Source organism: Phoenix dactylifera, chromosome 18, assembly GCF_051530095.1.
Source record: "Phoenix dactylifera cultivar Ajwa chromosome 18, Ajwa_hap1_PhDact_Kaust_v1.1, whole genome shotgun sequence".
NCBI classification, from domain to species: domain Eukaryota; kingdom Viridiplantae; phylum Streptophyta; class Magnoliopsida; order Arecales; family Arecaceae; genus Phoenix; species Phoenix dactylifera.
In genome coordinates this window covers 16,476,424-16,501,593 of record NC_143207.1, presented here as the reverse complement: position 1 = coordinate 16,501,593, position 25,170 = coordinate 16,476,424, and the positions used below count along the sequence as shown (strand labels likewise).

General features: G+C 38.7%; 2 protein-coding genes across 7 annotated transcripts; both read right to left on the bottom strand.

Annotated features, from left to right (window-relative positions):
• Positions 1–2,412: 2,412 nt before the first annotated feature.
• On the bottom strand, positions 2,413–3,674 carry LOC103703296 (uncharacterized). Its single transcript, XM_026803064.4, has 2 exons — positions 3,355–3,674; positions 2,413–3,191 (listed from the first exon to the last, which is right to left on the bottom strand). Exon 2 carries the CDS (start codon positions 3,171–3,173, stop codon positions 2,691–2,693), a length of 483 nt encoding a protein of 160 aa, XP_026658865.1. The 5' UTR covers positions 3,174–3,191; positions 3,355–3,674; the 3' UTR covers positions 2,413–2,690.
• Positions 3,675–13,194: 9,520 nt separating this feature from the next.
• LOC103703294 (uncharacterized) lies at positions 13,195–24,556 on the bottom strand. Of its 6 annotated transcripts, none has more exons than XM_008786104.3 (7): positions 24,396–24,556; positions 19,763–19,888; positions 18,560–18,655; positions 18,303–18,452; positions 16,619–16,716; positions 16,077–16,284; positions 13,195–13,725 (listed from the first exon to the last, which is right to left on the bottom strand). In XM_008786104.3, exons 1-7 carry the CDS (start codon positions 24,406–24,408, stop codon positions 13,640–13,642), a joined length of 777 nt encoding a protein of 258 aa, XP_008784326.1. In that variant the 5' UTR covers positions 24,409–24,556; the 3' UTR covers positions 13,195–13,639. The 6 variants fall into 6 exon arrangements, with proteins under 6 accessions (XP_008784326.1, XP_008784327.1, XP_008784328.1 ...); XM_008786105.4 differs by having other exon boundaries at positions 18,560–18,640; XM_008786106.5 differs by having other exon boundaries at positions 24,391–24,552.
• Between the last annotated feature and the right edge of the window lie 614 nt (positions 24,557–25,170).

Here is a 25,170-nt window from a genome sequence, read left to right as displayed (position 1 = left end):
TGGCTTTTCTCCTATAAACAAAAAATACTAATCTTAAAAATTGTGTACTATTGTACCATTTTGGTACCATTTTTCATTTTTCTATTTTCTTCCCTCGTCCTCACAGTTTACTTCTGTTTGTATACATAGGGCATCAGACTTATTTTGGAGTTTTCAGAGTTCTCTATCAGTTGAAATAGATTATGGGTACGTTTGGTTCACAACCGAAATCGAAATGGAAATAGATTAGAATGAGAATCGAAATGGCTGTATTCCCTGACGCATTTGGTTTGGGACATTCCTATTTTCTCCTAAAATGCAAGTCTCTCATTTCTATTTTCATTTCAGTATCCAAGTCCTTCCAACCAAACATGCCTTAAATGAAGCCTATTAACAGATTTTCTATACTAGATTTGAGAGTTGCTGCTAGGAACTTATGGTAAACTGCAAGTTTAAATGTTTGTATCAGAACTATTTGGGTATGCTGTCAGGTTGAATCTTCTATGTATGCTGTGAAGCTATTCTTAGATGAGACAGCTTTCAGGTTCTATCTCTTGGGACTAACATATGGTGCCTTCTCGTGCACTCGTTCCCTGTACTATGAGACAAGGGGATTCCTGGAACGTTAAGGAATAGTTATCATGCAAGGGAGTTGTTGAGTGGCGAGTTGCCAAGATAGTATTTTGTGATCCTGATGAACTTTTCTCAACAGATGATATATGCAGCTTCTGGCACAATTTGGTTCAAGCAAATGCTGCTTAGCATGATTTATGCATCATTTCAATGTAGTGGGGCAATTCATCTAGGATATTATCTCTTTATGGATATGATTGAGATCCTTCGCTTATCGAGCTTCGAGTCGAACTCGAGCAAGTGCTGGTTAGCATGATTTTTGCATGGATTCGATGAAACTAGCGCAATTCATCAAAGATCTCTTTCGGATATAGTTAATGGTTGGAATCCTACTCTTATTGAGCTTTGTGTCGAACTCCACATATCAAGCCAATTGGTAGATCATTTGATATGATTGTTGTGCAATCTGACACTTTACTAAATATAACACATATCCAATAGAACTAGCTAATTCATTTATTAAAAAATATTAAAAATAATTATCTAGTATCAAGATTTGCCGAATCAATACCGAGATATATCGGCCAGTAATCAATTCGGTACGATATAGATCCATACCGTACTATTCTGAGGCATACCAAATCAAGAAAAAGAAAGGAGAAAGAGAATGAGAGAGAAGAAGAGAGAGAAAGTGGAGCAGGGTGGGGAGGGCGAGAGAGAAAAAGGGGCAAAAGAGCTTCTGGTGATTCTTCCAAATCTCTCCTTGATCTTAGCAATATGACATCCGATGTTCGAAAATAAAAAATGAACACCTAACGAAGAAGTGGAGAGGCAAGGGCTAAACCCTAATTCTAATTCTAGCAGGAAGGCAAGAGGAGAGAGATAGAGAAGGCTTACTATGATGGCCGGATCAAAAAGAAAGGAGCGAGCAGTGAAAGATGATCTAATCTTGAGGTGGCTCCCTAAAATTCTCAAACCAAGGATGGGGAGGGAGAAGGCAAAGACTTTCGAACCATCAAACGGGAGTCTCAAAAAGTCGAAATCCTATAATCGAGCGGTTGAGTTATCCTAAATCAGTGTTGGTATAGTTCAATAGAAAACAAACCATCCGGTTTAGGACGATTTGGTGCGATGTCATCAGCAGAAAGGCGAGACTCAATAAATACCGCACCAATGCATGCTCGCTCCGTTAAATAAACTATGATTTGAGGAGTAGTTGGTAGCATTAATCTGGTTCATTTCTTGTATAACATGGTACCCAATGAATGCCCAATCTCTTGTAAACTGCATTCCTCGCTTCCTGCTGCAACGCAAGTAAGATTGTGAGAATTTGGATTGAACAAATGGATGCCAAAAACCCACATGGAAAGGAAAAGGTAAGGGCGTCATCTCATTTGAAAATAAAAATATCACGAGACATTCATGCATGGGGCCGGAAACTGCGGAACGACATCGGTTTTTCCTTTTTCCAAACACACAAAAAAAACCTTTCCAAGAGCTCCTACAATTATTGGCGGTGGCTACGGAGATCTTCTACTCTAGTTTACGGTGACCAGAACCACTAGTTTTAACGGTTCCACTAATGGCACTGAATATAAAATAAATAATGAATAAACAAAAAAAAATTCTATTTCCACCCATGATTCCACTCCTTGGCCCTATCAAACGATCCACAGAATCAAATATTTCTGACACATCCCGCCCGACCCGCCCGACTGAGTGCGTATAAGAACATGAAAACGCGGGTGCCAATATCAATAGACGCGGCTTCCCTTCGCCGACGTGGCCCCGGGAAAACCAAGGATTTTTTTTCCCGTACTTGGAAAAAAATTATTAATGGAAATAATAATTTCAGAAAAATGAGAAATTTTCTTCCATTTCCTTTATTTCTACATGGCATTTGGTCCATCGAAATCTTTACAACAGACTGGAAGAAGGAAACCTAAATAAAACTAAAAGATTAATATTCGAGCATATTTATTCTAATTTTCTGAAGAATTAGTGCCCTGACTATTATACTGAAGAGAGATCTAAGGATTTTTTTTTTATTAAAATGGTATTTGGATCGGGTTACTCGCTTAGAGTTTGTACTCCTTTCACCGAACCTCTTGTGGCGGTGCGGGCTTCGCCCAATGCCCTCAGCGAGCCAGAGAAGGAAAGCAGCTTTCGGAGCGCGCGAGCGAGCTCCGGTGGCGGCCGCCGCTGCCGTCTTCTACCTTCCCGTGGGGGCTGGTGGGGGTGGACCGGAGAGTCCTTGGAGAATCGAGGCTCCGGCGGAGGAGGTTGCGCATGGCAGCGATGAGGTCCTCCGCCGGGTTGGCCGGCGGTGACGCGGACAGGAAGTCCCGGGAGAAGCTCATGTGGCGGTCGAGCGCCTCCTCCGTGGAGATCCGCCGCCCAGCGCGGCAGATCTCGTCCTTGATGGCCTCGCCGCAGAGGCCACAGACCCACCGCCCGTTGTGCCGCTCCCTGACCCGCGCGATGTACGCCGGCGTGCACTCCTCCGTCAGCCCGCAGCACTCGCACTCGGCGAACTCCACCTCGATCTGCACCCCACCCATCACCTCCACCGCCGCCGAGATCGCCACCGCGTCGCCGCCGTTCCGCACCTTCGTCGACATTGCCTCAATCTCCAAAACCTAAAAAAACTCCCAACTCAGAACCGATCTCCGCCCAGACTCCTCCGGGAAACGGACACCGATGCCGAAGGGGGCGCTGTTTTTTTTTTTTTTTTTTTTTTTTTTTTTAATGAAATGGAAGGGAGTACAAGGGGGGCGGCGATTCAGTGTCCAGAAAGCTCACGATTCGAGTAAAGGCGAAATCTTTCTCCCGATTAAGCCCCGGTGATGGAGCTACCGCTCCTTCTCCCAGACAATGGAGGCGTCCTTCTCTTCTCCGATCCACACCGCCGCCGTCGCCACCGCCTGATCCTTCTCGAGACCAGCGTCTCCAGCGAGAGACATTTCAGGATCCAAAACCTCTATATCTGTGCCGTTCTCTCTCGCCTGTTCGAAATCGAATCGATGGGGGCCGATTTCTTAAGGATTCCTCTCCGTCGCGACGGAGGTCCGGGTGGCGTTTTTTTTTCTTTTTTTTTTTGGACAGTCGGAGAGGCGGCGTGGGGGCATTTATTGCCCTTTGGTAACGTAGCGCGTGGGGCCCGCAGCAATGATTGGCCCCGGTCTGTGGGGCCCGCTGTGAGCAAACACATAGAGACGGGTCCACGTATCATGCCGCGCTGGCCTTTCGTATGCGGACGCTGCCAGCTGTCATCCACCAGTCGGAGCCCGGCCCCACCCACCCACCCACCGGTTTCCCACGTTTCGAGAGTCGCCCGGCTCGGCGGGGCAGAACAGCGAGAGCATGCGAAAGGAACGAATCGCCTGGCGGCACGTCAGATTTTGGAATTTGACGTTGTAATTGGGATGACAAGGTTGAGTGTTCCGTTCGTCCACTCGCACCTGCACAATTACAGGTAAATGGCATCCATCAACTTTTCCCTTTGATTACACCTTCATATGCGCTACAGCTATTGAAGATAGTAGAATGAAAACATGTGTCTTCCTTTGCAAGCATAAATCCATCTCATAAAAATGATACGTGGTGGTGCAGACATCAGTATCGAATTATCTGTGATACAGAGCTACGGTCACCGCAGAAAAAAAAAAGATCCAGCCACTTTTATTGTGGCTAGATTGATTTGATTTTATATTATTTTATTTTATATTGATGGATTTGTTTGCATATTGTTATTTTAGGATTTTTATAAAATTATTTTATTTGTAGGAGTCTTTTTATTATTTTGTGATCCTATATATATATATAAGTCCATGCACTTGGTTAGGATTAATGAATGATAGAATTAAAAAGCCTCCTTTCTCTTCTTCATCTTTCACCTCCTTCTTCCTCCCCTTCTTTTCTTTTTCTTCCTTTCTCCTCTTCCTTGTAGCCGTCCGTGCATCAATATGAAGCAATAGTTTCTTTCTTCTTCTTTTTTTTTAGAGGTTGAGGGAGATATGAAGCAATAGCAATAGTATCTAAAAGTCTATTTGTAAGTCCCAACTTGAGAGATTGTGTAATGCTGTTGGTCATCGCTTACTTCTTCTACAATTTACCAAGAGTACAAATTTCGTATATTTCCTAGAGTCAATGTGAGGCTAGATTACTGATATGAAACATATATTGTACTTTCTTTGAGAAATAAAACACATTGCTTCCTTTCATACGCCTTGCTGTGATTATAATTGTATCAATTTATAATAATAAACGAGCCAGGCTATTCGTGAGTAACTTAATCTTAGCTTGATAACAAACTTGCTTGACCATATCATAAGACACTCATTCAAGATTGTTAATGAGAGAATAAGCCAACTCTGAATATATAAATATATGTATATATATATATATATATATATATATATATATATATATATATATATATATATAATTAAGCTTAATAGTAGGTCAATAGCAAATACTTGTTCCACATCACAAACCGAGTTTGACAAGCCCAAAACTCAAGCTCAACCTTTTTCTTCAGAAAGGATAAAGAGACCATAAATGAAGGAAAATTGTAGCTGAAGCATCCTAATTAAGCTTAATAGTAGGTCAATAGCAAATACTTGTTCAACATCACAACCCCAGTTTGACAAGCCCAAAACTCAAGCTCGACCTTTTTCTTCAGAAAGGATAAAGAGACCATAAATAATGGAAAATTGCAGCTGAAGCATCTGCCATAACCAGCTGAGCAAAGTGTGAAGGCAAGTCTGTCATTTTAATAGTTTCCATCTGAGTGGTAGGTACTTCGGAAATAAAAAACCAGATTGGCTTCTCTGAAAACATGGTTGTAGGTGAACAATCAAAGGGACATTGATGTGGCCTTAATGTTTCAATTGAAGGATGTAAAGAAGAACTTTCACCTTTGATCCAAGCAATGACCATTGCTGAATCCCTTTCCAAAATAATGTTGTATGGCAATAAGTTTTGAATAGCTACCTTCAGGACAAACTAGGCAGCCATCGACTCAACTGCAGAGAATGACGAAGAGGAATTGAAGCAGCAAGCAGGACTGTACCTTGATCATTCCGAATAATAAATCCCATTTAAGACGACCTTGACCTAGTGAACCATCGAAAATATTTTTAAAAAAATCTGGTTGTAGTGCCTTTTCAAGTTTTCCATGTGTACAGGGAGGCGAAAATAACCAGAAAACTGGGTTGCCTATTTCATTGCTTAGCATTTGGGTGGCACTCTTTCTTTCTTTCTTTCTTTTCTTTCTTTCTTTCTTTTTTTTTTTTTTTTTTTTTTTTTTTTTTTTTTTTTTTTTGCTGAAAGAAAGGGGAAGGGGGGAGGAAGGGACAAGCCCACCCCCGTGTAGCAGCCCCGACCACTGAGCCCCCACCCCGCCAGGAGAATGTTCGATGCGGGTAGACCGAGTCGTGTGTTGGGCACCCCGATCTATTTTACTCATACCCTCCCCACCCGTGGGCCGGCTCGGTTATCCGACCCGACCCTCCGTGTGAGTACGTCACACCTGGCACCACGCAGGCTACCAGCCGACCAGTAGGGCTTTCAGACCCCATGTCCAGGCGTGGGGCATCCGGTCCCCGAATTTAATCGACGCCCGCGCGTTTCGAACCTGGAACTACTTGGTTGGCACTCTTGGATGCAGCTATGAAACATACTTCCTTCTTTAAATTTTCTTTTGCTTTCTGATCTTATGGGATGTATTTATACTAGACATGTATGATCTCTATGATTTATCAAAAAAAAAAAAAACACTTGGGTTGTAGGGATTGCCTGCAAATGAGAGTTTGTTGATCAGACTCCACAAAGATCCATGGAATACAACAATTCTAGATTCTAGTTCCTTTTAACTTCCTGCTATCCATCGTTTGATGGCACTCATTAACCAATCGCCAAGCACAAATGACCATTTCAGTAGACTCCCTCCTTTGGTCTTGAAATAACTCTTCATTTCTGCCCTTCCACAATATTCATAGGAGATTAGCTAGGAAAGACTGCCATCATTGATCCTCTTCTAAACCAGCCTTGGTAGAAGGACAGCTCAAGCTCGACTAACATACCAAGCTTTACTTGACTTATTTACAAGCCTGCATGCCATATATTCATAGTTAAAGCAACAATTCATGCTAAAATAAAAAGCAATATTGACTCTAGAGAGATACTCATTGTAGGATATAATATTTTTTTGACTTGCTCTTTCAGCATGGATGATGTTTGGGCTTGGCAAGTAGGGCACTGTTAAGGCTGAAAATAGGTTAGGTCAGTCCGAAGCTTGATTCCGATTTGGCCTAGTTCCATGATTGGATCTTGATTTTGGACTCAAACTTAATCCATCAACTAAATAGGTTGTGTTGGGTTGCATTTATGAAAAAAGTATTTTAAGCCAATGGGTTAGTTAGGTCTGGTCGAGGATGATTGGACTTAACCCAAAATATTCTGGCTCGAGTCTAATTTGGATCAAGTATTTATCTATTTTTTATAGCTAAAATAAAATAATTAATAATCAAACATAAAATCGTTAAAATTTTTGAAATAAAACTAAAAGAATACCAACTTAAATATGATCTTTTATTTTTAAAAAATTTAAAAATCTTATTCCTATCCTTCACTTCAGGGTTTGTCCCTCAGTATGGAGTCTAAGGCAGATCTCTCGAGATGGGGGAATCTCGCCATACTGTCGGGCAGCGAAAATTACACTTGTTTACTTATTATGATAGTTCATCGGAGCCTCTTTTCTCCTCCCTTTTCTGCTCACTTGTAGGGATTCAAACCCCCACAAAAAGAAGAGGGAGTCAATTGAATATCTCATCCATAGGTAAGAATTTTGCTCGCATCCGATCCCCAATTCTTGTTCACCTCGAATGATCGTGTTGGGTGAATTGTGACCTCGTACAATCGTGTCGAGTAAACAACAGCTGCTTCGTCATTGTACTGACTTATGGGCTGATATACATATTTTATAAACTATAATTAAATAATAAATATTAATATATTCAATAATATTGTAAATAAGAATCCATGGAAATAAATAATAAATATATGAAATATATTAAATGAAAGTAGGTGAAAAAAGGTGGGACTATTAGGATGGATAAAGAGGATATAATTTAGGTGAGGGATCATGCAATAAATTAGAAAAGATAGTTATGGATAAGGAGAAAGTGTATCGTATGATTCATGTTCTCGGGCTGGGTCAGATTCAATCAAAGTTAAGTTAGGCATATATTTTTCATGATAAAAATTGGATTTGGATGGTATAAGCCAGATTGGATCAAGTCGAGTTAGAAATTATAGGACCTAGACCTGACCTGATTTTGAAATTAGGTCTAACTTTCATCCCGATCCGATGTACAGGTTTTCAAAAATAGATCAGTTTAGTAATTGGGCCGAGATCTGATGACTTAACGAGTTGCCCCACTCAATTGCAGCTCTATCCACTGTCCAGCTAGGGCAGAGGATATTTTTTTTAAAAAAAAAGCTTGTTTAGAGGATGTTTGAAATAACTTCTACTTGAATATGTCAGATTTAAGCGGATAAAGTTAAAAAAACAATTTTGATAATACTGATTTTTTTGAAATGACTTCACCTGATTGTTTTTCCCGGGTTTGATCAGGTTAAGATTTATTCTTTTGACCTATCCCTTGATGCCTTCTTCTTTATATCTCGGCAACTTGCTAATCAAATTTGAGCCTTTTCCTATCATTACTGTAAAAAAATAATACTTACATCTCTTTATTCTTAAGACTTATCTCTTCTTTATTTGTATTACTTACATGCTACGGTAAGCTTTATTGTAATCTGGGAGTAAAGACCAGATGTTTCTTCCTCCACTATCTTCCAAAAAACCTAGTCAGAGATGCAAAACTAATTGCTGCATTCAAAGGTTATGATAAGTTTTTAAAAACATCATCTGGTTTAATGGACACCACAAGCTTTTAGAAGTATTCTTTCTTTTGACTCATGCTGCTCGCTTTCGGCAAGCACAAGTTTTGCTTTGTCCTAGGACTAGATCCCAAGATATATATGCATCAAAGTTTATTCTTTGTTTCCATCGTAAAAAAAAAATTCACCTCTAACTCTACATATAGGCCAAAACGTATCTTAGCGCCTAATCACCTGAATCGCATAGCACGTAAGGCTTGCAACTTTACATGCAAACCCTAATCTTGGTTTATTTCAGATAGACATAGCAGCACTCCCTGGACTTCAACTGTAGAAGGACCAGTTGTGTGTGCAGGCTGTTTCAAACTTGTGTGCATTTATGTAATGGGAAATTGGTTGGTCAAACAAAAAGTTTTTTTTTAAAATTAATCCATATGATGCTGGGATGGCAACTCATAGTTCTAGGATCAGCTTCTTGTGTATTGCTCCTTTTTTGTGTGACTGGATGAGCATCCTGTGATTACTTTTATTTAATTGTTGCAGGGATCTAAAATATGAAAAGAAATATAAAGCTATTATAGATGTTTAAGACCTAGTCCTCTTCTTTTACAATTGGATCCCATGGAGGAACATGAAAAACACAATATAGAGAGATATCTATGATATGTAGGAGAGGATTAATATTGCAATGGGGTTGAGCCTTTCATGAGACACCACACCAGTGCCACACCAAACAGCTAAGTGAGTGGGCAGCACTCAAGAAAAATTTGAAATGGTGGCGAATCTTCGATTCTAGGATACATACATGCTACATCCATCCAATCCAAAGAAAGCAAGTATTGGATCCTCCCATCATGCTTGTTATACCATCTCCTACATAGAAATCAGCTCAGGCAGTGTATACTAAGCTTTCTTCTTCTTCTTCTTCTTTTTGATTTAAAGGGAGGCAGTGCATGCTAAGTTTTATAAGAAGTGTTAAAAGTACAGAGAAAGTAGAGAGCATCCCAATTACAGAAAGAAAACTTAAAAAAGGATCCTTCTCATCTGACAGGAGCAATAAAGGGTAGAAAGAAGATAAAAGTGTCACTGCAGAGGAGGGACCAGTCGCTGAAGGCATGGAGGCCATCTCTAGAAACAGTAGATGCACACGAGCGTTTTGTTCAGGAAAATTAGGCCTTGAGAGGTTTAGCAAAATTTCACTGCATCCAGCTGGTGCAGAAATGATCAAAGGAGAGCAGGTTACAAACAGATGATCCACAGTTTCAGGTGCAAGATTGCAGATAGGACACGGTCCAAGATTCCTGCCGAGCTTCTTACAGGCAGTGTATACAAAGTTATGACCTCTAAAAAGCAATTGAGCTCTTCCATTTCCATACCCCATGATTAATTAGACCTTCACACCACCAGTATATGATGGACCAGTCAAGTTCCCTGCCATCAGCAAAGTATAGAAGAGTATCTCACTAATGTTTTCACAAATTGAATCAATGGAAGGGTGACCTTCCTGATCACAGCCTGTTATCGAACAGAGAAAGGTGACCTTCGATATCTGAAAATGTGGGATACCCACACTCTCACCAACTTCTCTGTTTTTCCACTTTAATTAAACTTCATAGTTCACTCACATGGGAGTGCCATGAAAAAAGAAAGGAAAAAGAAATGATTCACTGTGTAGATATGCGTGGCAACAATCTTGTCGCCAGACTTACATTCACGAGCCAACAAGGTGGCAGCCTTCATGAATCGCAGTGGCTTCGCATGAACAACAATATCTAGCACATGATTTTTATATGTAATTTGCCAAAATCAGGCCTGACAAAGCACCAAAATCTGACTTGAAGAGCTGGATGAATTGGTTGAAATGGTGAGCGGCGGTTGGTAGAATTGTGGTCTGCTTGGACCGAAAGGTTGGCTCAGAGTAGAAAATCTGAGTTGCCAAACTTGATTCGGTGTGGGATCCTTTGATGCCTAAGTCAGATCGAGCTTCGATGGAATAATAGAGATATGAGAGTACAAATTATACAAAGTGGAGCGGAGTGTAGAGTAACTATACCTCGAGATCATCCAGGTTATGTATATATAGAAGCGAGGGCAAGGAGCCATTGCCCGAGAAGAGCGGAGGAGTTGAAATAGATGGATGTGCTGTATCTATTCCAAACATGCGAGATGAGCTATAACCATCCCGCAACGTGCCTCTTAAATGTGCAGAGCTATAATCACCTTCCTTAATGGAGCTTTAACTGCTTTTTAACTTCCTTTGATTCAGGGACATATGTCAAGGTTGGTCGGTCTGATGGGCAACAGACATAAGCGATAAATCCATGCGACATTAGTGATCCAAGCTAACACAAACACCTTTCATGTGAGGATGCCAACTTTAATTTCTAGCCCTTAAAAGAAGTAGATTTCTATGCTGAGAGCAGTACCCCATGAATCGTGATATGTTGTGAAAAAGCAACCAATCTTTAGCCCCCTAGAATGCCATTTTTGGAGGGACGCGGGGATTGGCAACCAAGACACAACCAAACACGAAGCATTGTCGAGTAGTAATTAATTCTTGGCCAAGAATTGATGGCGAGGAAAAGCACTCGTAAGCTTTGCAGTGAGAAGCGCACAACAAGAAATATGGCATGTCGGACCAGGAAAGATATGCAAGAGCGAGGTTCACTGCCAGCCATTTGTAGATAGATTTTGATATGAAACAAAAGCACTATAGATATTAGAAAAATGCTAGTTTATCAGATAATTAAAGTTTATTTTTGGTGATTATTTGAGAGATCGACGTTCAAGTTTTACCTTTATTAGAAGTATCCAGGGAAAGCCTCTATTAACAGTCTATTACCTTTTGTCTAGTCTATTATTTATGAACCTCTCTTTGAGCAACGCCCCCTCCTTCAACAAAAAAAACTGTAACTTAAAATAAAAATAATAAAATCAAAGTTATATCACTATAAAATATAGTATTTTATTTTAATATGCTGATATTTTTTCGGGAATTAGGCATACTGAATATTGGGATGATCAGAAAGCATGTTTGTCTGTCATATCCTGTTATAGAAGCTAAAAACCATTGTTATCATATGGAGCAGAAATTATTTTATTTCTACCAAGTGAAAGGGTTGATCGGACTAATAAATAATTACAAAGGGAGTAATTAAGGTCATTGAAGAAGTTCCCTTTGCCTTCTTCATCTTTTAAATATCCTTGGTTGAAAATAACAGGAGAAGAAAATAGTGATTCACTTAATTTCTGGAGCACCCTTGCGCCCAATACCAGAGCTAAAGATGATGTGGTTCTCATATGCAAGGTTCAGTAATATTGGTCTTCTGGCCATCTTGACAGGCACCAAAAACCAACGCCAACTAAAGACATTAGTTCATCTAAATCGAGATGGCCATCTTGATTTAGTATTTAATTTTCAAAAGTTAATAACATAATAACACAATCTCACCTGTTTGAAAATATAAGAGCTTGAAAGGGATCAGGTGGCAGACTCACCCAGAAAGCCTAATTATAAAATTCATGTGCAGAATATCAAGATGCTAGGAAGTTGAAAAAGGATAATATATAATCCTAGGCAATGTTTACTAGAGAGAATAAGTTTTGGAGTGATATCCCTTGGACTGTAGAAGGAATAGGCTATTCTGTAGGGTAAGTCTTCTTTTAGAGTTTGGTTGGAAGTATAAGTGCAGGAGATTAACGATGGCGTCGACTTTTGTTATGATTTAGATTTATCATAATGACAAAATTGCTCTCTCACCTTCTGGTGATTTTAAAGAATGGATAGGAGCAAAATAGTAATTGGAGGGGATAAGTTCTCCTATTTCGTGGGATATGGTGGAATAAAATTATCCCTCACCTCTCTTACTCTTGGCACCTATCCTGATAGACCTATATTCTGAGACATTTTTAAGGTGTTCGGCAGGATCTTCCTCCATTAAGGAGATATTCTCCCATTTATTCTTTCTCCCACACACAGCCTTAGATAGCGATAGAGTTGAAGTCAAGAGGGAGCTCATATTAAAAGTCACAAGTTGCTTCTAAATTATGAATATTAGCATATCTCATAATAAAACTGACATAATTTCATGAAAACCAAAGATTGTACTTCAGGTATTTTAATATTTATTTATTTATTTTTGAGAATTGTAAAAACCCTATTTATGCCTCTGTCATTTGGCTATGTGCCAACCACCAAGATCATCTAAATTTCAAGTGAGAGCACTTACAGCTGCCATCCAAATGTTTCATCCATGTCATTCAAATTTAGCCTGCTTGAATCTTTGTAATACTCGGTATTAAATAAGCTAATTCTTTATAACATCTGCTGGTCATCTAGATAATCTCTCATCGGTCTCGATAGATCACTGCATCCAGTTCTTCAATCCTAATCAGCCCTCTGATACTACCTAGTGCCAAGTGGATTCACATGTACTGCATTGTTTTAATAGGTATATAACATCTCTACAAAGAGAATGCTGCAATCATAAATTCAATAGATGCCCTCTGTTGGGGTTTTTTATGCGTTAGGGCAAGCTAAATAACCCGAATAAGGCGTCTTGGATTTAACCTGAAGGCTGAAATAAATAATGATATCTAAAGAATATTTGTATAAAAAAAAGTGAGAAGAACAACTGAGAATTGATTTCAAAGGAGCTGGTCCTGAAAGAAACATTTTAGTGGGCTAAATATGCAAAAGGATGATAACAAACATTGATTGGAAAAATTCTGAAGTTTTCAGGACAACAAAACATCCCAGATCAATATAATTAAATTGCAGTAACGTGCATTGACATAAACCCACAAAGCTAGGTCAAACTCAAGGTGTGTAACAATGCTGTCCACAGTAATATCCGTCAATGCCATGTTAACAATGCATTGTAACTACAACCAGAGGAAAAGGAAGACGGTATAAAATTACAACATGTCCATTCTCATAGATTCCACAAAGTCTTCCAACTCAAGTCTTCCAACTCAAGCAGTAGAATTATAGAAATAATGGGCTTTACAGAATTCACAAGCGAGCACTTTGAGGAATCAGCAGTTGACTGAAGTTTTATCACGCTTCTTTTCAGTCATGGCATTAGCTTTTTCTTACTGGCACCGTCTGTGATGTTGACTAGTTGATGGAAATGCTATTACTGATTGAATAGTAGAATTACCAGAACCAAATGCAGCTTCAGTAAGGCCGAAACTTCCTGGCAGCCCTCAACTGCTGTATCCTTTTCTTGTCCTGCTCGAACTTGCTCTGTAGCATCATGACCTCTGCGAGACGAGTTATAGATTGAAATGAGCAAATGAATGAAAGAGCAAAACCACAGTACAGGCTTCCAGAGAGTACTACAAGCAACTTAATCTGTGAAGACACAAATCCCTTAAGGAACCATAAGCAGGACACTTTTATTATTGTACAAACATCAAAACATATTTGCGGATTTCTTCTCCAGATCCACTCACCCAATTCAGAGATTATGTTTAGACCATAGGCAACTGATCGAGAGCAAAAGAGTAGATAGTGAGTATAGATAACATGTATATAAATTATGTATCCCCCCACTCCCTTTGACCTACTAAGAGATCACAATCACATCATGAATTAAGTCTATATATCTGTAAGGCTAACAGATACCTAAAGATACAACAGCAGGTCAAAGGAGAGAAAAAAAAATTGAAATAAATTTTCTTCATTTGATACTTGTGCAACTATGAAATTAAAATAATATGTAACTAGGAAAAGAGAAGAGCCTCATCCAAGTTTCTAACTACACTTCCTATCTGAACTTTGCAGCTCTAACATCTGTCACTCGAGCTCCCTTGTCCACCTTTTTCTTCCTCCTCTTGTTTGAGATAGAATTAAGCACTCGAGCACATCTATTAACCCTTGGAATTCATTGAAACCTCTTTTCCGTATGAAATTCACAAGACAATAAACATTTAAATGTGTCTGGTTGCAAAAATAAAATAAACAAAATAAAAAACCATGGAATCAGTTCCCCCAGAAAAGTACATTTCCATTTGTTTGGTTGGTAGGAAACCAAACTTATGGGAAATACTTCTCCAAATTTCCAGAAAGCTTAACTTCTCTTTTTCCAGATCTTCTTTCCCAGAGAGATGGAAGTAAAATTTCCAACTTACCTCCGCCCGGCTTACTTCCATCCACGGGATAGGGCACCATCTCTACCTGATCTTCCCCATCTTGGCCCAATGTATCACCCAATCTACCATCGGAATCAACCCTATATCAACCTGATCTACCACCAGCATGCCCTCCTTGTACAGCATCTTATGTGCACCTCGCCCACCATCATCCAAGGCGCCACCACCCACCAACCCAACCATCACGACCCCTATCTCTTGCATCTAAACAGCCAAAAAAGGAAAAAAGAAGTTGATTTCCATTCCTTTTTCCTGTGCTGCAAGCAATCAAAAAAGAAATCACCTTTTATTTCCAATGGACCAATGACTCAGAAAATTGAATTTTCATTCACAAAATTTCTCCATCCTTTTCCACTTGTTTCCTAGAAACCAAACAACACACATATTAACGGGTTTCCTTCTCTTCCTTTTCTTGACAACAGATCATGTAATGTATGGACTTACACGACCATCCAAAATTTGCAGTAATATGATTGAAGGTAAGAGTTAACCACCTAGCTGTGATTGTAAATGTTAGTATGATCAAACTGTCGGATTGTTAGAAACCAAAAGATATATGCCACTTGAAGCATCACCAAAAACATTAGCCAGATTATCAGATTGTTCTAGGCAGGAATGCAAAGGGCAAGGCATCTTCTCCATCAGCAAAATGTTTTGGCTAAAACTAATTCACCGAATGGTTACCCAAAGTCATCGTATTTTGCCCAATTCTGACTCAGATACTTAACGGTTTCAGTTCAGAGAAACATGTTTGTGAATAGAACAATCCAAAAAAATTGGAAAACCTTTCAACATCCTATTCCAGATCAGGCTTAAAAGTATGAAACTTTATCGTGGACCAATTTCAAGACATGTTTATGAGTGAAGATGGAGTAAAGACAGTCCCATTTACAGCAAGATTTTTCCCCTTTTCCCTTACCCCCCCCCCCCCCCCCCCTCTTTCCTTTCCCCGAGTAAACCCCCTCCTCTTGAAGCCCTATATATTCAGCAGTATTTCAATAAGGGCCATTGATTATTTAAACATGTCTGACACTCGTAATTTATAATTAAATTCTCAACTATCATGATATGCAACCTTTAGTCAATTGATAGGACAAAGTTCGCTAGCTACCAAGAAGGGTAAAAAAGCACACAAACTATTTGAAGTGAGGGGAAGAAGAAATGTCAAGAGGGAGAAGCAATCAACTAGCATTAAAAGAACAATGCCCAACTAATGAGAAAGAATCATACAACAAGCATGTGAGCAATCACCACAAAAAAAAAAAGAAACAAGCATGTCAGCATTCATAAGGTTTGAAGGTTTGCATCACTATTAACTTCTCACAGCAAGCACTTGTAGAAACAATAACTTAAACCCTGATAGTGCATGTGCATATATTATGACAAATGGTAATATCACTTATAGAGTTTTAAGCAAATAAAATTGCAAAATGCAGATGTTTTCAGTGAAATTGATGTACCATTCCTCCGGGCTTCCCGTCTTTGGAATCTGTAAAAATCTAGAGCAACTTCTTTTTTCTTGTTGGCCATTTTATCCATCACAGCCGCTTGGGCAACAGAACCCACAGTTATTCCAGTTTCGGAATCAGTTGTTTTCTTTCTACCTTTATGATGCACCACAACTGTCCATCCTCCTTCTGCAGCATGTGCTTCCCTTTCTTTCCTTTCCTGTAGATACCAGTTCAGGAGTTATAAGATGTAACAATTTTTAAAAGGAAAGCTATGGATAAGTACTGAATTTTAACTGCAAATTTGAGCATCTAACTATTAGGAGCGTTGTATGTAAGTTTATGGAAGCACATAGAAAACTTCACTTCTTTGATCATTGACATGACATTTATGAATCAGAAAGCATAGAATCTTTTTCTTTAAGACCGAAACTAAAGAAACTGATGAAAAAGTGTATATGATAATTCAAAGAACACGTTTCCATTACGATTGTTTCAGTTCGGAGATGTCTAGAAGAATCATGTATAGAATAAAAAAATTGCAAAATATGTACCTGCTCTTGTTGCACCTCATAAGCAGTTACAAACTCATCTATTCTTTGTTGCAGTACCTTCAAGCCCGGTCTGCTCTCTTTGTAACTAATAAGCCATTCTGTTAAGAGGATCTATGTCAGTCTTACTCCATAAAAGTGATTGAATTGTTTTCAGGATAAAAAGTACTGTAGTTGATAAATGAATAAAATGGATTGGAACACATAAGTATGAATTTCTTGAACAAATGGAATGTCATAACCCTTACCGACAAGCTATATCGACAAATTGGCTAGCATTTATTGTTTAGAAATAAATGAAACAGATGGTCCATCAAACACTACACTCTACTTTTCAGAAACCCAACACAAATTTATCAAGAGATGGCAACAGATTTGCAAAATTGAAATCAGAACCTATAAGTCATTAGAGGAATTGAACTATCTTATCCTTCAAATAGCAAAAAAATTAGGTTTATTCAGCCACATAAGTCAGCGAGGAGAAGCAGTTCTAGCGTAAAGACTAAAGAGAATTTGATACACCAAATGCCAAAAATGTTTATAAAACTGGCAGAACCAATGAGTATCAGACAAAACAGCTTGTCAATAATCAATAAATGACAAATGATTTTGTACTAAAAAAACAGAAAGAAGAAGAAGATTGATGTAGTTACCTTCCATGGTTATTAATCATGGTTATTTAACTTATTATCATGGCTTAATTAGTCTGAAAGAGTAGCCACAAGAATTTCAAGAATAGAAGTACCTAAATCATGAAAGCATGGCAAAATAAGAAAAAGGAATACAATTGGTTGACAGCACACGATAAGTACAACAGTAAAGATTGATCAATAGGATATGCCTGGAAAAAAATTATATATATATATAGATATATATTATCTGTGTGTGTGAGTGTGTATGCGAGTGAATTTTTGTGCACACGCGTGTGCATGCGTGTGTGCATGTTTTGGGGGAGGTGGACTACAAATTTCATTAATTCCTAAAGTGGAGTAACAATATTTGGACAAAATATGCATCCATATAAGTGCCTACGTTACTTTTTCTAAATTGCTGCAAAAGTTACTGGTGGTTCAAGAATTAGCATAATCCTTATGGTTGTTAATATTAAAATTAGGGAGTAGTAGTTTAAATAAATCATTGCTTAATTGATTTGATAATTTGATATATCAATACAAGCTTTTTGCATTCTTAAACAGCATAGTAGATGAAAATATTTATCCATCTATACAGAAATGACAATATAGGTATTCAGACATATTTATGTATGGCAGCTAAAGCTTTAATGCCCTGCCATTCCAAAATTCTCTAAAGGAGATCATCTAGGAAGTTTGACAACCTTGGGCTCATAGCTTACATATCAGATAGAGGGATATCATTAATCATTTCTATTGTCTGCTAAAAAGGATGACAACAACCATTGCATATTAGATTGGCATAATTGCACCGTTACTTGGTGTGAGAATTTGATTGGCACATGGATCACCATGCATATTGGCATGCTAGAAATCTGCTAAACAATGAAAAGCATATCTTAAGAGAGTTTCTTTGTATAAAATATGTCATGTTGTTGCTAATGTATATGTCTTAACCTGGTATCCAAGTTTAAATGGGACCTTAAAACACAACTAGCATAAATATGGCAGAGTAAGGTTCAACTGTAATAGTAAAAAGAATAGCAGTGCTATACTTTTCATGCCTCTCGAGCAATCTTCATCCACTGATGAGATTTCATCAACTTTTGCTGGATCTATTTCCCTATGATTTTCTTCCAATTTCCTCTCGTCTGGAGGTACATGGAGATCTTTCTTTTTACTCTTCCGAGCTTTTTTCACCTTCTCTGCAAGGAGGAGTCGGAGATCAGAAGTACATTCTTGTGGCACAATCAAGTCATCAGTATTCAAGAATCGAGATTGTGCACGACAACAAATGAAGATTGACTCTCACCAGTTTTAATTTTTGTTCTAATATTTGCTTCTTTAAACTCAGCAGAATCACCAATCTTTCTCCTTGCTTTGGAATCATTGCCTATTGTCGTGCAAGCTTGCAAAAGTGACAAGCATATTTAATAAATGAGCATCACGAAAAGTAAAATAAAAGATAATCCAGCTAAATCAACCAGCATAACCATAAGAAATTTGGATCCATTTCATAGTTTGAATTTTTTTTCTTTTTTTTTTTTGCAATTACCAGCAGGCATAACAGTTTTCTGAATAAAACACATACATAATGCGGGTGCCAACTACTTCAGTTTGTAAAGTCACCAAGGCTTGGGTACCAACGACCTGGATTTGAGTCTCCCCCTCACCTTGATTTCAGCCTGGCTTCTCCCATTCCAGTTCTCAGAAAGAAAAAAATAATGATACAAGAAATCTAAAATACACAAAGGAAGGCACAGAATAACTTGCTAAAGCTGAGACATGACAGTCATAGAGATGATAGGCAGTGGGAGTATCTAGGTCATTTGAACAATGTATAGTGCTTGATAAGTCAATTTTAAAGAGAGAGCCATTTTTTTAATCAAGGTTTACTATATCCTACATTCAAATGGAGCAACATGAAAAGGTTAATTGATCTAAGGCCATCATATTAGATTCACTGTAACAGTCACTATAGGTAATAGTATTAAAAAGATTCTAAACATCTGGGAGCAGGAATTGGAGCTATTTTGGAGTGGTTATGAAAGCGAGAATAGAATGCTCCTAAACTAAAACAACCACATCGAACTTATAGCAGGACTTGTAAATACTAAATTCAGTGGGACCATCTGGATTAATCAACAAAAGAAGTGGAAAGCTGACAGCCTTTGTATTGCTACTGCGCAGTTTCTCTTTAGAATCATCAAAACCTTTGGTGCATTTTTCTTTTATTATCTAACTTGTCCTTCATACCTTTCATAAGGGCAGTTTGGCCACCCTAAGTATATGCAGTAGTTGGTCTCTGTACTTGTTCTTTATTCCAAAAGAGCTTATCTACACCATTCTCGTATAGGTAATTTAACTGGCTTTAACATGTATCTGATAATTTCAATAAACTGCTTGATGCTTCTCAAAATAAAAATGAAGCCTTTCACATGATATCTTGGTGCATACAAAGAGAAATAGAACTAGTCAAAAACATCCATATACTTATAATATGTTTGATCCATACATTGTTCATCCTTCTGTGGAAGATGATCACCACATATAGGATCAACTTCATTTCGCTGCATCCTTTTTTTCAGTTTTGCCAATTTATGTTTTTCCTTCTTTTTATCTGGTTTTGTTGGCTTCTGCTCTGTGAACAATAAAAGTAAATATATCAGTGTTGTATCACAATTAGCTACATCTGTGTTTAATAAAAGCAGCCTTTACATAAATATTGGAATGCAATAAACATACTGAAATTATTCTCCTGATTATTGCTTGCTCAAGAAATTTTAAATAAATTTCATGACAAAAACTTCCAAAGATTTTGCATGCTTATCTTGAGAACTAAAGTAAGGTCAATTTACAACTTTGTTACCTACTATTCAAGCTTATTTCCATATGATGTCTTTTTTTATTAATGGAATATTTACATATGATGTCAAACTCCAAAAGTCGCCTGTCTTCGTTTATCCACAACTCAGGCAGGCAAAGATATAAATTAGATACAAAGTAGCTTTCACACATAACAGCAATGAACAAAAGCTCAAGGGGGAATTTCAGATGAAATGAAATTTACCATAATAAGCATAACCTCCTTTAGCCCAGATGAATAAAGCACAACACTAGATGCATCGAATTTACCAAGTTGAAATTAACAAGCTAAGTAGCACGTCAGGCTATTGCCCCAAAGGTTGTATCTTTCGTTCATTTCTACGCAGTTTCAGGTTTGAACCTTGGGAGCTATTTTCCCAGGTGTTTGACCTGAGAAATCCTAACTTTATTTCTTTGAAATAAGGGTGGTGCCCCATACAAACACTTCTGGATGCTTAAGCACCTGGCAACCATGCAGCATCCAGGTAATATTGCTATAATCTCTTGTCACTAAGAGGTTTGGTTCCCAAATAGAAGAGTACTTGACCAAGAAATCTCTTGAAGGTCATAACCAATTCAGATTTTCTAATTTTGCTCCCATAGAGTCAAGGAATGGTAGCACTTCTTATTGTAAATTTTTTTATCAAGGAACACAGTCATGATGAAGATTGCCAAGGGCACGTGGACAAGTTTTCTACTAGTGGAGATATATCGACCATTACACTTGTCAGTCCTTCAGTAAGAAGCCCCTGTGTCAAGATTAAAAAGGATGATTTGAGCAAAAAATTGATGGGGAAGAGTTAGTTCATGAACCTGAGAAAGGAATATGTGATAAAATGCTCCTAAATTGGGTGCATGACCCTCTAAAAGGAATATGCTTAGGCGAATGATTTCGTAGCCTAAGCCCGAGGGGGATTGAAGGAGAAACACTATCTTCCAAGCACACAATCAGTGCATGGAATAACGAGGAGAAACTAGAAAGTAATCACTTATAGTAGAAGTTGCATGAAACATCATCTTCCAAGCCAGCTTCACAATATTGAAGCTTGAGATGCAATCTAATGCTATTAGGTGGCATGAATCAATCAACCACCACTCAGATCAATTAGAGATCTTTGGATCACTTGTAGTTTTCAAACTTTAAGAATCTCATTTGGTGCAACATTCTTCTTGTGATGCTCACAAATGGCTATGGAGACTTTAGGCTATATGAACTCCATGCGATCCATTTTGGGCAACCAAACATCTAAGCTCAATAACTCCCAACCCCAAGAAGTATATAAGAGTTAGGAGAAGGCATACATATCTTCAACTATATGGCCAGCCATGGATGAGAGGGCTGGCCACATAATTTTAGTTTACCTCTCTATAACTCCCTTGAGAACTCTGTTGACTTCCCTAGAGTTGAAGGGTTGCGAAAGAAATGAAATGCTTAATATCCTTCCAAATATTGCTTGACTTCTCCAAGTAGTGGGAAAAAAATTAAAAATACTAGCGACACTACCATATTGCTATACAAGTTCCTTTTTTCTTTTTTTGATAGAGAGAAAGTGACTCTTAAAGGAGATTTTGCTGGTAATCGAAAATGATCACTGAAGTGAAATGCTGTGTAGGGTTGGGTTCATGTTAGATAACAAATGCACAACAACAAAAACAGACTGCGCATGGAATATAGAGACTAGAGAATGATTCTCAAAGGGAAGCGATAAGTTTAAAATAAACACAACTACATCAGATTTATCTTCTAACACAATGGAAAAGCAAAGAAATATAAAATCAACAATGTAATATGCACTTCTGATTTCTGAAATATTAATGATAATCACAAACATTTGTAGCACTAAGGAGAACAGGCATCCAAACTCTGTACCTGTAACATTAACCATTCCTCATAGCATGAGGCAAGTAAAAAGGATAGGAGGAAAAGGCGTCTTGATTAAAAAACTGCTCAAATTTTTCTTTACTTAAAAAAAACCAAAAGAAAAAGGTCCATGTGTGTTACATGGCCGGTCGCCAAAGGTAATGGCAGCAAACACTGCTCCTCCAGGCAATGAATATGAACCGCCTTCAAGCGGAAGAACTTCCTTGAAGGATTGAAACTTTCAAGAGGAACCATCAACACCCAAGGACTTCTTGTCTGGTATTTACTTAGAAATATACAAACATGATTGGTTTGCTCCTTTAAGTTTAGGAGATCTTCACCTAGAAGAATCACTTTCGTCGCACTGGACATTACCCATTACTCGTAGAAAAAGGCCACCAGCTAAAGAACAAGATACATCTACACTGATGATTAATTTAAATAAAAAAAGAAAAAGAAAAAAAGTATATGTCTGTCTCATGGCCAGTCCCAAAAGGTAATTGCAACAATGCTGCTCCTCCAGGCGATGGAAAATGAGACTGCCTTCAGGTAGAGGATCTTCCTGGAAGGGTTTGAACTTTCAAGAAGAACCGTCAACACCAGCAGACTTTCTATGTGATGTTTACTTAGGAATATACAAACATGATTGGTTTGCTCCAGCAAGTTAAGGAGACTTCCACCCAGAGAAATCCCCTTCGTCACACTTGACATTACACAATTCATTGTGGAAAGAGACAATTGGGTCTGAAACAACACACTTTTACCCTGATGCTAAGTTTAAATAAAAAAACTGAAAGAAAAAATGTGTATGATGGCCAGTCCCAAAAGGTAATGGCAGCAATGCTGCTCCTCCAGGCGATGGAATATGAGACCGCCTTTAGGTGGAGGAGCTTTCCTGGAAGGATTGAACTTTCAAGAAAAACCATCAACACCCAAGGACTTTCTATGTGATGTTTACTTAGAAATATACAAACATGATTGGTTTGCTCCCAGCAAGTTGAGGAGAATTTCACCCAGAAAAATCTCCTGTCACCATTACATTGATCAAAACTCTCTTGCAATTGCCGAAAGCAAGAAGATGTAGTACACAAAAAAAAACTTTCTCTAATGCTTTGATGGAAATAACAAATGATTCGACAATATGCTGGAAACATTCACAATCTCAAACAACAAAACAATAAATGATTTGACAGTATCAGCTACAAGCATTCACGATTTCTGTTAAATGACACAAGGCCAATAATATAAAGTTGTATTGTGCGGAATAAAAACACATAAGTGGTAGCATGCTTGAAACAAATAACAGACAATCATGTCTAACAAAACAACTGAAGATCTCCAACCGCAGTTGTGCGATAGCATTGCTCACCAACTAATTTCCGGTAATATTGACACAATCAAAGCAAGTTTTAGTGGACTAGATGAGTCTTTCTTAACAAGGCAATTGCATGCCACCAAAACTACAGTATCGACTATGAGATCCATGAGGGGCTAATGATAACAGATAGTAAGGGGTGAAAATCTGCTGCCTCAGGCATGACTTTCTTTGCTTTCCCTTCTTAAGGGTGGCCATCACCATGTCCCAGGCACAAAGAAGGTTGAGGCGGCCCTTAATACCCTAAACAGAGATATATGGAGGTTTCTCATGCCTGTTTTGTCTGCACAGTTGACTCTCGCTGCCACTGGGAGACCCAGTGGCATCCAGAATTTATTTCCGGCAGAACCTCGAAGTGCACCAACAAAGATAAATCGGAGAAATACAACAAATACTGAATTCTAACATAAAATATACACCAAAAACAAACATTTGCAATTCATGAATATTAAACGGATAAATTCAAAAAAAATCTTTTGGTTTACTAGAAACTTGAAAACGGAATTAGAAAATACAAGATTACAGCTTTCACTGCGTAGAATGCTAATATCCTACCAACAAATCATAAACCAATAGAAACCTAATAGTCTCAACGGTAACTAACCTCTCATGAGCATCCAAATAACATCGTAAAATCTGAACAAAAATATTTTTTCTAATAAGAAAAAATTCTAAGACTTTCAACTGGATAAGACGATATCTAAAAAATCTAACCAAACAAAAACTTTTCACGACAAAGGTGTAATGCAACGGATCAAATTTTGAACGAAAAAAACAAAGAATAGATTGATTCGACGAAAGATCGAGCCTTACAATGACCCCAAAATTGGACACATTTGTCCAGCAAAGATTAGACTCGTTAAGGCTTCTGCAACAGTCAATCTCTGGTTTCTCTAAAGCTACAAAAAATCAAAAACCTAAAACAATAATCTGTAGCATCTTTGACCAGACAAACAAACGACATGATCGCGATTCACGTGACCAATAGACGGAAGAAAAGGAGATAAAAAAACTTAGACGGGCGGGAGGTGGGGAGAGAGACCTTACCTCGCTTCGCCATCCTGGAGGGAACCGATCTGCGACGCCGTTAGCTCAAGGAGGTGCGCGGGTCCTTTTTGTTCTAGGGCAGCGAATACTGATCCGAGCTTTTACGGACCTCCTTACTCCTTAGTAGGGATGGATGGCAATATGAGCGAATAGCTGGCTAACCCGATGCAGAATTATAAGTAGGGCTGCAAATGGGTCGGATCGGGTCGGATCCTAGGTGACCCCGATCCGACCCGGTTGCATGTTCGGGTCCTAATTTTGGACCCAGAAATGACCCGGTTGAAAGACGGGTCAGGTCGGGTCCATTACCTACCCCGACTAGGGCTGCAAATGGGTTGGGTCGACTCGTGACCCGACCCGCTTAAGACCCGACCCGACCCGACCCGAATTTTAGGACTCGCGGGGCCTGGTCGGGTCCTAAATTTGGACCCGTTCTATTTTTTGGGTCGGGTCGGGTCCGCCCAATTTCGACCCACACCCCGACCCGACCCGACCCAATTTTTTTGGATCAATTTTTTAAGACATGCAGGCCTGCAGGGGCAGTAGGGCCATTGGGCCGCAGTGCTAGGCCCGCAACCCGCAAGGAAAGTAGAAACGGATGATATATAAATCATCCGCTTCACCGAATCACCGCTTGGACCCGACGGGTCATTCAGGTCGGGTCGGGTCGATATATAAACCCGTATATAAACCCAAATTTATCTGTCATTTCATGAGAAAATAGATCGTATATAAACCCGTCCTCTTACAGAATATCACAAGTTATGCAAAAAAA